Source organism: Penaeus vannamei, chromosome 31 (assembly GCF_042767895.1).
Source record: "Penaeus vannamei isolate JL-2024 chromosome 31, ASM4276789v1, whole genome shotgun sequence".
NCBI classification, from domain to species: domain Eukaryota; kingdom Metazoa; phylum Arthropoda; class Malacostraca; order Decapoda; family Penaeidae; genus Penaeus; species Penaeus vannamei.
The window spans coordinates 2,344,682-2,359,681 of NC_091579.1; the positions used below are offsets into that span (position 1 = coordinate 2,344,682).

The 15,000-nt window shown below is 36.7% G+C and overlaps 1 protein-coding gene across 2 annotated transcripts in view; it reads right to left on the reverse strand.

The window, feature by feature from the left end:
- Nucleotides 1-3,056: 3,056 nt before the first annotated feature.
- The window catches only part of LOC113808633 (uncharacterized), a 15,866-nt gene continuing 3,922 nt past the window's right edge, over nt 3,057-15,000 (reverse strand). Inside the window, exons 3-16 of one of the 2 annotated variants that reach the window (XM_070143585.1) lie at nt 14,719-14,847; nt 13,915-14,031; nt 13,553-13,636; nt 12,950-13,278; nt 12,606-12,715; nt 12,049-12,269; nt 11,750-11,915; nt 11,387-11,496; nt 10,468-10,600; nt 6,496-6,643; nt 5,017-5,127; nt 4,641-4,771; nt 4,034-4,196; nt 3,057-3,318 (exon numbers count right to left, since the gene is read on the reverse strand). In XM_070143585.1, the coding sequence (XP_069999686.1) occupies nt 3,193-3,318; nt 4,034-4,196; nt 4,641-4,771; nt 5,017-5,127; nt 6,496-6,643; nt 10,468-10,600; nt 11,387-11,496; nt 11,750-11,915; nt 12,049-12,269; nt 12,606-12,715; nt 12,950-13,278; nt 13,553-13,636; nt 13,915-14,031; nt 14,719-14,847 (2,078 nt within the window). In that variant the 3' untranslated portion in view covers nt 3,057-3,192. Of the gene's footprint in view, nt 3,319-4,033; nt 4,197-4,640; nt 4,772-5,016; nt 5,128-6,495; nt 6,644-10,467; nt 10,601-11,386; nt 11,497-11,749; nt 11,916-12,048; nt 12,270-12,605; nt 12,716-12,949; nt 13,279-13,552; nt 13,670-13,914; nt 14,032-14,718; nt 14,848-15,000 lie in introns of both variants that reach the window. The other variant, XM_027360098.2, reaches the window with a different exon arrangement.

Here is a 15,000-nt window from a genome sequence, read left to right on the forward strand (position 1 = left end):
GCTTCTGACAGTGTATTCTAAAGACTTATTTGCTGTTATTACCATCATTTTACATTTGCTGTTGTGTCTACCATGAGCTGTATGTAGTTTTAATGTTTCCAATACCTGATGAAGGAGCTGTACATAATTGTTAGTTATTACTTTTGTATTACTATAAAATAAGTTACTGTGTTAACAATCTTATTTGAAGGAAATGATTGACTACAACAGCATTCTAGGAATACAAATATATTTCATTTTTATTTTTATTAACTAAAGTTAATTTCATTACTATGGCTCTTCATGTGTTTGGTGTGGCAGGTTGTCTGTCTATTTTGCTGTTTAATCTACCTGTGTGAAAGGAATGGCAAGGTTACCATCCACTGACAGAAAGGGATTTGAATGCTGGCCAGAAAGATTCTTAGAAGAGAGTGCTGCCACTGCACATCACAGCACAGGTTTCAGGTATGTGATGATTCTGATATACACCATTCTTTAATGATATATCTTGATGAGTGCAAATATACAGTGCAATAACATGTAGGTATATAAACAGTATCATGACATGATGATGATTACAATCATAAAAAATAAAGTACGTGACTTTAGGAATCTATTCCCACAATGCCATTCTTACATGTCTGTCAGTGTTGGGGTAAAGGTAAACAATTTTGGCCATCTTGTACTTCATGTATACACAGGACATGGCACAATTAATAATGCAAATATTTAAACAGGTCTGACTTCGTGTACTTCCTTAAAACAGATAATGAAAGCCACCTCAGTTAAATATGATATTTAATACATTTATAAAACATTTGGTTCTTTTATTTCACTGACATACACATTATGTAATGTGCATAACATCGTTGAAGCCAGGGTTAACAAAAGTAAAATGAAATAAGCATAATATGGAAGAAAGAAGAAAAGGAAAAAATCCTCAATTCTCAATATTATTAAAATAATCTGCAAGAAATCAGTGTCTTAGATGAACATCACATTTAATTGTTAATTTCATAACTGAACATGCAATTTAACTGCTAGAAAAAAAAAACACAGTACACAAGTATAATTTTATTCTATTCCTTACAATTCTCTAAAATACAGAACAAATGAGGGAATAACAAAATCATATAACATTTTTCTTAACTTACATAGAAATATATACTCCTTGAATCTGAGATTTTACAATCAATATCTAATGCAGTAAAAATAAATTTCATTTGTAAGGATATCTGGTATCATAAGATTAATATGAGTATATAAATTGTACATATACAAGTAGAAAAAAAAAGAAAAAAAAAAGAAAAAAAAATTCCTTTTACAACTTTAACCTCTTAGTGACGGGCACACCTAAAGTGATCATGGCGTAATGACGTAGGACATGTATATGTTATCTGGGTGGACCAGCTATACATAGCATAATCCCAGTAAGATAGGCTATACTGTTACGTAATTATTAAGTCACTGGAAATTCTGGCCCCATCATCATAAGGTCAATTACAAAAGAAAAACATTTATAATCACTTTTATAAAACATAATTAGTTTTTTATAAATGCATTCACACACACACACACACACACACACACACACACACACACACACACACACACACACACACACACACACACACACACACACACGCACACACGCACACACTCACACTCTCAAGCATGTTGAAACAAACACACACTCAAGCAGGCACAAACACACACTCAAGCACGCACAAACACACACTCAAGCACGCACAAACACACACTCAAGCACGCACAAACACACACTCAAGCACGCACAAACACACACTCAAGCACGCACAAACACACACTCAAGCACGCACAAACACACACTCAAGCACGCACAAACACACACTCAAGCACGCACAAACACACACTCAAGCAAGCACAAACACACACTCAAGCACGCACAAACACACACTCAAGCACGCACAAACACACACTCAAGCACGCACAAACACACACTCAAGCACGCACAAACACACACTCAAGCACGCACAAACACACACTCAAGCACGCACAAACACACACTCAAGCACGCACAAACACACACTCAAGATCGCACAAACACACACTCAAGATCGCACAAACACACACTCAAGCACGCACAAACACACACTCAAGCACGCACAAACACACTCAAGCACGCACAGACACACACTCAAGCACGCACAAACACACCCTCAAGCATGCACAAACACACCCTCAAGCTCGCACAAACACACCCTCAAGCACGCACAAGCACACACTCAAGTACGCACAAACACACACTCAAGCACGTACAAACACACACTCAAGCACGTAGAAACACTCACTTAGGCACACAGAAACTCTCAGTCAAGCACGCATAAACACACAATCAAGCGTGCAGAAACACACTCAAATGCGCAGAAACATTCACTCAAGCATACAGAAACACACATTCAATTGCATAGAAACATACACTCAAGTGCGCCAAAACACACACTCAAGCACGAAGAAACACACGCATGTAGAAGCATACAAACACACACACAAGCATACAAACACACACACACACACACACACACACGAAGCACAAATACGCATCCAATGCAGAAACATTCCCCCCCCTATACACACACACACACACACACACACACACACACACACACACACACACACACACACGTACACACACACACACACGTACACACACACACACACGTACACACACACACACGTACACGTACACACACACGTACACGTACACACACACACGTACACGTACACACACACACGTACACGTACACACGCACATACGCACACACACACACGCACACACACACACACACGTACACACACACACACACGTACACACACACACACACGTACACACACACACACACGTACACACACACACACTAGTGAACACATGCAGATACACACTAATGCACACACTCAGAAACACATTCATGTGCTCACAGAAACACACACTCACACACACACAAACACATTCATGCGCTCATAGAAACACACACTCACGCACACACAGAAACACACTTACATACACATGCAGAAACACATATACACGCAGAAACACAAAAAGTAAGCAAATTCATATGACAATAAATTATATTTAGAATGAGAAAAAGAAAAAAAAATTACTGATGAAACAATAAAATATCACAAAATGAGAATAACACAAACACAAAATGGAATAATATTTAAATTTTACATCTACCATCTATGACCCCCTTCTCTCTGCGCTGTGTGACTGTAGCGTCCCCAACGATCCTGCAGTCCACGCTCCTCCTTGGCCTGCTCCCAACGTTCTTTCATGCGGTACAGTTCACGATTAACCTCCTGTCGTATTAGGAAGTGGTAAAAAAATAAACATTATATTGATTGTAGTATTAAGAGGAGATTAAAAGATTGATGATATTAATAATAGCTACAATTATAGTAATAATTAATAATAATAACAATAATGATTATAATGTACTGAGATGTAAATCAATCTGGGCAACAAAACAAAAAACGGCTACAATAGTCATCACCAACAATATAATACTACATAAATTATATTTACGCTTCCATTTAAAAACATAAGTCTGTTTGAGGTTTTTGCTCAAACAACTAAATGTGGTAAGAACAGATGACTCAATGAAAATATGTGTATTCTATATTGCTAACAAGTCCCTAATGTTGGAATATACTGAGGTAAAGGAACTGATATACTGCAACAAACCCAACAACCCGATAGGCTTCCTTAATCTAAGGAAAAAATAAAAAGGTTCTATTCAGTCTAGTAGTGATATAATATATTGGGAAGGTCATGGATCTTTAACCCTACCATGACTGGTCCCGAATTTTCTGTGATCTAATCATTACACAACATAATGGGTATAGGCACTTATTGTACAATATTATACTTAACCTGATTAGAGGAAATAACTACAAGTATTTAAATTAATTTATCAGTTTAATACTTTTTACATCTCCTACTTAATTAGAATAGGAAATTATCCTTGGCAACAAAGCAATTATTCTCTACTTGTTAAACAGAAATGTTACTTACCTCACCAGACTTCTCCAAGATTTCAATGAGCTTGCCAGCATTTTTCCAGTCTTTCCAGGTGATGAAAGTACAAGCATGTCCTTGGCGGCCAGCCCTCCCTGTTCGTCCAATGCGATGAACATACTCCTCCATGTCACGTGGGCAGTCAAAATTCAGGATGTAACTAGTAATTAATAGACAAATTTAAGCTAATAATTGATTCAACTAATAAATATTAATAAAAATAACTAGCCTATGAAATTAAAGTGCAGGCATGTGCAGCCAGCCCTCCCTGTTTTGCCATCTTACATGGGCAGTCAAAATTCAGAATGTCAATCAATCAAAAGACAAGATTTACCATATAATTGATTCAGTACACAAATATTGATGACATACAGGTAGTCTTGGAAATAAAAATGCAGGCATGTCCTTGCAGCCAGCCCTTCCCATGCTTTCATGTTACATAATCAGAATTCAGGATGTATCTATTTACTAAAAGACAAATTACCTCATAACTGATTCACAATGTGAATACCAATGAAAAATAGCTGAACTCTTAATTGATTCAACACAAATATTGATGAAAACCTAGTCCAGGAAATCAAGAGACAGATCAAAAAGTACATACGTAATATCAATAACATCAATTCCACGAGCTGCAACATCTGTTGCAAGGAGGACTCTTACTCTGCCACTCTTCAAATCACTTAGGGCTTTCTCTCTCTCTTCTTGTTCTCTATCTCCATGCATGCTTTGTACCTGGAAAAAGTTAATGTATTTATAAACAAATTTTAGGGGAAATCAACTGCCAAAAGCCACCAGATATCACATAAAAAACAATGAAATGAAAGCAGATACCACTATTAACTGTTAATTGTTGATAACTGGATCATAAAAATAAAAAATGGGTGTTCATTTAATTGTTCTAACTGAAACGTGTTTCTATATGAATGGTGTTTGCTATTTAATACCAGCAATATGATTAAATTAGTGAAAATGCTTACATGTTTTCCTTCTTCCATCATCTCTACAGACAGAAAATCCACCATGCTCTTCCTGCCTATAAACACTATGGCTTTATCTTCTTCGCCAAGTCTGTTAATGAAGTCCAGCAACTAGAAAGCAAATTCAGCACATTTACAAATAACAAAGAAGAAAAATGGAGGCAGAGAAATAATAAAACATGTATCTAAATGGTGGGCAAAAATCCAAGGTATTTAGCCCAAACAGTAATACTCAATACTCAATCAAAATTAAGCATAACAATAGTGGTCTCCACAGAGCAAGATCTATGGAAAATGACAAATTATTTGTGACCTTTTGATAGAATATCCGATGCTGAACTTACGAATAACAGATCTCAATGAAGCTTTACCAAAAATTTGTTTACATCCCCACACACCTACCATCTTATCCTCCTGATTCCTAAGCTCTATTCATCTATTTCATCCCTAATCTAGCACAAGATGTAACAAACCTTATCCTACACTGTACTTACTGTGTTGTCCCTCAACTACCTATTAACTGATTGTCCATCCCTGCCCGTACCCATCAAAATCTTTTGTTTACTTTTACTGAACTTTCAAACCTCAGGATCAGAAAAATACCTTGAGAACATAAAATATTTCTCTTCAACCAACAAAAATTGCCTTTGGTGGAAGCTAAAATGTTACTGGATATGTCAGCTGGAGGGCTTCTATGTTAAAAGCACTGTTAAGATCATTTCTTCCACTTAAAACACTAACTTTATCCTATTATTCAAGTAACCTGGCACAACAGAATGATACTGTTTCCTGAAAACACTGCATACACTGATTTGAATATCACTCAGTACAAATAGAAAATTCTCTAAGGTGGGGTGGGGATGTCATTTGGAGTTAGTTAGCTTACATTTTTCACACAAAAGTGCAAATCATGATGACAAATTTTGGTTTGGTCTCATTCCAGCAGTAAGTAACATCTGCCATATTCAAATTTAATTTGATTTGAAATCAACTATTTCCATTGTAAATGACACATGCTCTAACCTTTTTTTTCTTTCTTTCTTTCTTTTGTCGATTTTGATGAAACGTACACATTTTACTCAGACCTTAGTGAGATCCCCGACGTAAATTTTGATCAAAATCACCTGAATAGTCTTTAAAGCATAGTAAAAAATATATAACATAATCCTCTATCATTTAGCTGCATTCCAAAATCACATAGTTGTGGAAATTCCCAGCATGTAACAGTATCTCAACAAGTGACTTAAGTTATCATAGAGTCACGTAAATATTTTATGTAAACAACTTTTAGAACACCATAAAAAGTTTTTTGAAAGTTTAGAACTCTGTTGAAAATGCTATTTAAAATCAGTAATGTTAGAAAAACAAATACCACATCAGCAAAATTTTAATCTGCACTGTTTCTGGGAATCTTCTGTATGAGATAGTTCAATCCTATATCAATCTCCTACAACTGCATGATAGTATCTTTAAACATACCTTATCTCTCTTTTCTTCCTCTTTACAGATTATTACTTGCTGTGATACTGTACTTGCAGCCTGCAAGTCTAGGCTTCCCACGATAACATGAATAGGATCTTTCAGGAGCTTAGCAGCCAAGCTGCGAACACCTTCAGGCCAAGTTGCACTGAAAAATATATTGTTATTACTCATACAACATGTACAAAATGTTGTAAAACATCACATAAATTTGTCATATATGGGACTCGAGAACTGCACTTTTCTCACTGGTAGTATTCACACTATTTATCCTCTTCAGGACTATTATTACTCATTTATCATCAGTCATCTTGATAAAAAACTTACCATCCAAACTGGTATATCACATTTCATATGTAAGCAATAAGAGCCAAGTCTTAAAGATATATACCATGGTATATAAATGTCATCCTATTTTTTGATGCAAAGACTTGCCAACACATCGGCCAATATACAGCTACTAAGGATTCGATTAGTAGGCCCTAGTGACTGTGCCTGAATACTCCATTCCTTAAATACTGTTACTACTATTATTGGCATTATGATTATTATAATGTTATTCAAATACAATAATCAAAAAGAATCTTTCTGGAAATCAATTGAAATAGGCAGGACTAATAACTGACTCGGTGAGTATGCACATGTGAAGTCATCACTGTATAAATACAAATCATAAACTAAAATTATAATGGACATAGTATGCATCTACACAGCCACTGGGTAAACAATGAATGAAGAATTCATCTAAACCATGGGGCTTTCTGGTACTGATAACAGAATGCTGTGGCTACCCTTTATATTCACTTTTTAAAAAAACCATCATCCCAGAGACAGTGTACGCAACCTGGTCTGATTTATGAGGACTGTACCCGGGAGTTTGCTATGACTATCTCTAATCAATTAAGTGACTGACTGCAGGTTTTTCCAATAATTTCTAAGCCATGCATCTAAACAAATCTCAGGATTTTAATTTTGGAGAATGGTGCACTCTAGGCAGTTTGATGTCAGTTTCCCATTTTGTTGGAAAATAAATGAGGTTTAGAAAAAAAAATCACATAGCTGAGACTTGGATAGTAAATAAGGATAAGGATAAGTCCTAAATGTGAAGCTGAGCCTCACCCGGTATATGAGGTGAGCCCGGCCTTTACCGACTGTCAACTCGATCAACGTGTGTCAGCTAGTGCTGATACAACAGAGCTTAGTTCTTACCCTCCATGGTGCCCAGCCACAGCATTAACTTCCAAGCACCAATTGTAACTTCTCGCACCTAGGCAGGGCGTGAATCACCGACCACTCGGATGAGAGGCTGACAAGTTACCACCGTACTAGCCCAGAGGCTAGATAGTAAGTATTTGGAAGATATCAGCAATGTGATAATGTAATAAAATAATTTGTTGCTCTTTATATTAGTTATTTATGGTAAACACATACTTAAGAACCAACGTAACATTGTTTGATTGGAAATGAAAAAGAGGACTTATATATCTCTTTTTTTCAGAAATGACATAAATGGCTGGACAATCAGTAATTATTTCATTTTACACATGTTGCACCATATTCTATAAATTCGTGTGAGTTTGTTTTTCTTGGAATTTCATGTGGGAAATAAAAATAGGGAGTAAAGCACATGCATGCATTTCTATGTAAAAAAAAAATAATAATAATATTGACAATATAGACAAGGTGAGAATCTTCAACTTCACTATTTCACTTCATTTTGATAATCCTCGAAGCACTCAAACCCTAAGGGGCAGTTTACATACATGGCAATGGGCCTTGGCAATTTTCCTTTTTCCGTGGGTGTAGCACACATGGCAACACTTATATTTCTTGCCCTTTATTTTTCATATTACATGAGGGTCCTGTCCTGACGTTTTAGAGCCACATTTGTCACTGCTGGGCATCCTCACCCATCATAGTTCGGTGGTTGAGGCAGACATTCAAGTAGGAGGCCTCTTACAACTTCTCTAAATATGAGCTGTTGCCTAATGTTCCATCCCACTAACTTGAAGAGCAATAGGGCATTTGTCATGGCCATATTGAAGGGGTACATGAAAACATTCTTGTACCATTTGAGGCTTCTTACTGCTGGGTAATAAGAAGCCAGCAAGTCGTCTACATCGGCTCCCTTTATGTCTTCATTATAATCAATCACAGCTTGTGGTTTAAGGATAAATTCCCTGTTGAGATTCTCCCTCTCGGTCCGCACCATCACTGATCTGTGAAGAGTTGATAGAATATGGATAGCCTTTTTATACATCAACTTTATGCATAGCATTCCAGTGGCCATACTCTGCTTTTCCATACAATTCAGCTTCAACTTTTGAGAGAAGTTGCATAGCATCCCCTTCCTGCTAGAATTTACTGTCCTGCAAGCACTAGTCTTTTAACCCTGGAGCCAGTGGAGCAATGTCGGGGAGGTATACTACTTGTCAATGTACAAAGTACACACCTTGTCTAGTACATACACCTCCTCTATCAGGTCAGCGACAGGATTGTGTGGCGCTGGTACTGCATCTTTATCTTGCCCTATGTAAAATCTGAATGCCTATGTGTAAACTCAGGAGGGGCCTCTTGAAACACTAAGTTTGTAGATTTTTAGGCCAAACCTTGCTCTCTTTGTTGGGTTATATATCACAAACTTCAGTCTACCCCTAATTTTCCAAAGGCTCATGTACACCATGATACACAGTGGGGGAACATATACCTCCCTGAATTGTTTTTGCAGTAGCTTGATAATACGTACGAGCTTCCAAAGCCGGTTCTTCTCGCTCTGGGCATTGTCATCGGCAAAGGGAAGGCATGTCTAGATCTGGTCTTAACAATCTCAAAGTATATAGGGAAGATTAGGGCCTCATGGACATCGGCTTTTGACCAGTGCTGTGTCTGGCCGGGCTTTGGGGAGATACCATCATAAGATAAAGGGATATCCATTCTTAAAACTCAGGGCGTGTCAGGGGCATCCACCTTCGCTCGTGCCCTTTCATGAAATCCAGATAAGCATCACGTACCTGTAATTGATAATACACATTTATTTGAATGTTATAGTATGACACTGTATTCAGAGCATGTTGAATTTGTATATCATTTTCAAAATAAATGGGAAGGAAACTTACTTATTAATTATTTCCATGATGATGTCTAGAATTTCCCCGTTGATAAAATACCAAGATTTATATTCAATCCAGGTTTCATCTTGAAACCATACTTCCTAAGCACACTTTCCTTGTTGCACCACTTAAACTTAGGGGTCCCTGGCACACTGTAGGCATGCATATGGTTTACATGCTCCAACAGTGGAACATCAGAGTTAATGCTGAAGTTATGTAGCTGTACATAATCATCATCAGTATATCATCAGAAAAATCACAGGATGGCAAACTCTGGTTCTCTGATCTGCTCAACGAACTCTTCGCATTGGCTCAGGGAGATAGTTTTCGACTTCATCTACGCCCTCCTCATCAGAGCACTCAAAGAAAAATTGCCTGGAAGTGCCTGGTATGGGATCTATGGTTACATGTCTACCTAATTGAGATCTGGGTCTTTTATACAGAATTTTAGCCATGTGACATGACTTTCTGACCAATCAGGTAAGATAGTATGTTATATCAAAACAGAAGACATGGTGATCGAATATGACATCACAACACTGTGTGGCGAATTTGAGGGAAGAGAGAGAGAGGACGGAGAGGGAGAGGGGAAGAATGGAGGGCAGTGGGGGAGAGGGAGAGAGGAAGGGGAGAAAGGTAGGAGAGAGAGAGAGAGAGAGAGAGAGAGAGAGAGAGAGAGAGAGAGAGAGAGAGAGAGAGAGAGAGAGAGAGAGAGAGAGAGAGAGAGAGAGAGAGAGAGAGAGAGAGAGAGAGAGAGTGTGTTTACTACATTCTACATAGGCTTTCAAAATATGTCTAGGAAATATTTTCAATACTTCAGAGCCAGCTTAAGTTGAAATAAAGATTACACAAGACAACACACCTTGTTAAAATACTCTGGCGATCTGGTCGAATGTCTAATATGATCTTCCTAATCTGCGGCTCAAATCCCATGTCTAGCATGCGATCAGCCTCATCTAAGACTAAGTAAGAGACTCCACTCAGGTCAATAATTTCTGAAAATCACAAAAGCATTAGGGACTTTTTACACATAATTCAATAAGTCATACTTTGAAGACATGCTTTATAAAGATCATTTACCCAATGGATCCGAGTTCCTCACTGCCTGCGCATGGCTTTAAATCTGAACAGTAAGTTTACTTGAGAGGCAAATCTATATGTGAAGCTTGCACTGTCCAGCCCATATACCATAATAATAATAATAATATATTTCATGTTATTTTTTAGCATTTTTATATTATTCGGTCATGGCAGGCAGGGACAGATTCCTAAGCATGGAAATCATGTCCTCCCTGGAACCAGGACTCTTTCAGCCATAGCTCGTGGATGGTACATTCCACTCATTTAGCATTGAAAATTAGGTAATGGGCCTTCCTTAATGTTCACTGAGGCTACTACTCCTTCAAGAGCTTTGTACACACATTTGCATCAGCCAACCACAGCAGAATTTTTCGTAACAGCACATTTCCATCACCCAAACTGTTATCCAAATTTTTCCTTAATACCATTTTCTTGTCACCTAGCGCTAAGCCATATTTTTTGAGTGGTATGACAGTAACATAATCTGATCAAATATGATAACATGAAAGTTATTCTGTGTTTCTCTATCATAATCTCCTGCTCTATATCATTACATCTAAAAAATCAAAATATTGTCTTAAATGTACTTTCTTATAGATGAGAAATCAATATTATGTTCAAATCAATACCAATAACATACTGAACCTTGAGAAAAATAAGGCCTTTTCAAGAAACACACTTTTAAACCCCCTTCAACTCACCCTTCTCGCTAAATTCATTAAGTCTCCCTGGGGTGGCAACAACAATCTCTGCCTTAGCATTGATTTGACGGATTTGTTGCCTCTTGTCTCCTTGGCCATATACAACCACACTAAAAGAAATAGGGAAACACTAAGCATATTTACCAGACAAAGAATCAGGCATAAAGGTCTATCTAATATATCAAAGTCCAAATAATTACAAAAAGCTAGCTAGCTACAATAGAGATCAAAGTCCAAATAATTACAAAAAGCTAGCTAGCTACAATAGAGATCAAAGTCCAAATAATTACAAAAAGCTAGCTAGCTACAATATAGACAAACAAGTAAAAAATCGACAGTAATAAATCTACATAAGTCTCTTACCATCTGATATTCTGATACTGATATTTAGTAACCTCTTTCTCGATTTGCTGGGCCAACTCTCTAGTGGGAGCCAAAACAAGGCATGTGGGTCCTGGACGCTCCCACCGTGGGACAGGTTGGTGAACTATGTGTATCAATGCTGGCAGGATAAATGCCAAGGTCTTTCCTGAAGTACGAAAGCAATACTTATGTTCTATGAAAATGGATCGGCATCGGCACTGGTTAAATGCACTACTATGATACAAATATATAAAGAAAAAGGAGAGAGAGAAGAAATTCAAGAGAAAACTATTACATACCAGTCCCTGTCTGTGCAATGCCAATCATATCATGACCTTTCATGAGGATGGGCCATGACTGGCATTGTATGGGTGTAGGATGTTCAAATCCTTGTTTCTCAATTTCTTTCAAAATTTCAGGATAATTGTGGAAAGCTTGATTAAAGGTGTGCACTGGATTGGGGATATCTATTGCATTCTCAGGATTAGAAAGGCTTACACTAATATTAAAGTTTTCTTCTCTGGAAGCAAGGAAAGCAAAATTTAAATATTGCATAAATACACAAATACAAACAAATATATATACATATAATACATATACATATATATATATATATATATATATATATATATATATATATATATATATATATATATATATATATATATATATATATATATATATATATATATATATATATATATATATATATATATATATATATATATATATTTTATATATATTTTATATATATTTCATATATATTTTATATATATTTTATATATATTTTATACACACACACACATATATTCAGTACAGAGTAAATATAATATTTCTGAATTTTTCTATTCCTCACCTGAATTTTTGCACTTCCTCATTAGTCATTGCTTTTATAGCTGGGTCTTCATCATAAAAGCTTTTTTTTATTTCTGGAAGATGAGCCCATCGCTCAGCTTCAAATTTTTCCTGAAAGTAGATTATTTATCTATTGAAAATTTTCCACTGCTTTAACATCTACAGTAATTAGCAGCGTATACAAAATAAAGCGATACATCACAGGTCATATAGCACTATCATAGTGTATTATTGTGAAAAGGGTAAAGAGTCATTCCCGGTATCTCATACCAAGGGATAACAATGAGTTAATGATTACAACTGTATGTAAAAAAGAATTGGCATTCAAAAAAATAAGCAACATACCTCATTGTCCTTCAGATAATCCCAATCAATGAGTCCTTCCTCCTGTACTTTCTGGCAGCTCTGACTATCCTTAGATTCATCAAGGGAATCTAAAAAGGACATTTTACTTGAATATATGTTGCTATCCCCTGAGGTTGAGTGAGACGGCATGTTGTAATTGGTCTGCTGATCTTCATATAAGTTCCGCTGTGGATACGAGGGTCTTGGTTGTCTGCTTTGCCAACCACAGCTCACAGATGGGCTTTCATCTTCCTCACACCAGCTTCCACTATCATCAGCGGTGGGATATTTCAAGATGCCTCCACGTGGATTCCAATTCCGTGAAGATCCTATAAATGGGTTATTAATTATACATATTGATACTGACATGACCTTCTGACTTTTGAAAAATGAGGTTAAAAAGAGAGTAAGTAGGAAGTGGGCATTTCATATCAGAAGAATATGTAACAGTCGAGTCTATACAACATAAAAAAACAAAAGTAATGAAAAAAATATATAGATATAATAATAATAATAATAATAATAATAATAATAATAATAATAATAATAATAATAACAATAAATAAATAACAATAATTTCTTAACATAGGTATGATGACTTGCCTCCTGAAGGACCGCACTTGAAGCATGATGTTCGAGATGCATAATTGTTGAAATTGCACTTGGGGCACATCCAGTCACTTGCCTCTGTTGCAGTGTTCATATTATTCCACCTTTTTCCTAGGGACATAAGCACACACAACATATATTCTACACTGATTTCTTATACCAAATATAATGGTATCAGTAACTGATTCCATTAAGGGTGAATAACAATTATCATGTAACACACCAAAAGAGATGAGTAAAGCTAGGAAAATAATACAAAACTGATTTCAAATAAATAACTCTTCAAATTTTTACAAGAGAAATAGATATATACATCAATAAACACCTATTCAACTCCACAGGTGTGCAAAACTCACCTGCTGAGGGACCACACTTGTAACAAGTTGTCCTAGATGCAAAATTCTCAAACTGACATTGCTGGCACCTCCACTTCTCAGTCTCAATGCCACTGTTCCATCCACACCGTCTTTTTCCTGATACAGAACCAAAAAGACAAATAATTCACATATAGAAAAAAAATAATAATAATACTCACCCTGGTTTTAACTTAGTGTAATGGCATTGTTTAACACACTCTTACATGTGGCTTATGTTAAAGTGAACTTTGCTGAGATATATTACGACAAAAGAAACAGGAAAAGAGTGGAGAGAAAAAGAATGAAGAGACAGAGACATGAAGCAAGAATAATAAATAGTTGCCGAAAAGAGAGAAAGAAAGAAAGGGAGAGAGGGAGAGAGGGAGGGAGGGAGAGAGAGAGAGAGAGAGAGAGAGAGAGAGAGAGAGAGAGAGAGAGAGAGAGAGAGAGAGAGAGAGAGAGAGAGAGAGAGAGAGAGAGAGAGAGAGAGAGAGAGAGAGAGAGAGAGAGAATGAATTAGGAAATGCTTACCACTACAATCCCTAACCTAGTGACACCAGGTGGTCTGCCCCATTCTTTGTTGGGCACAACATGCCCGACTGGCAAGCCACCAGGAGCTTCAGCGTGCCAGCATAAGAGCATGTTATGACTGCTAGAACTGTATCCAGCGCAAACCCAAAATATCTTAATGATCAAAGCAATACCCATCGGCATGAGGTTAATGAAATGTTAGATGAATAAAAACAATGAAAAGGAGGACAAAGGTAGCGATGATAAAACCTGGTCAATACACAAAATATATACCTTCATTTGGGCCACACTTAAGGCAAGTGGTACGAGATGCAAAGTTGTAGAACTGACATGACCCACATGTCCAGCCATCTCCAGGACCTCTTGAGGACCTGTCATAACCAGTATTACTGCTTCTGCTTCCTGCATGAGATACATTACAAGAAACATTACTTTGATGCATACAGTCGCAAACTTGAAAACTGAAAACCTAAAACATGATAAACCTGATCTGTGAAATATATAATAGATTTAACATTTTACCATCTATCAAACTAATGAATGAATTGTCAAACA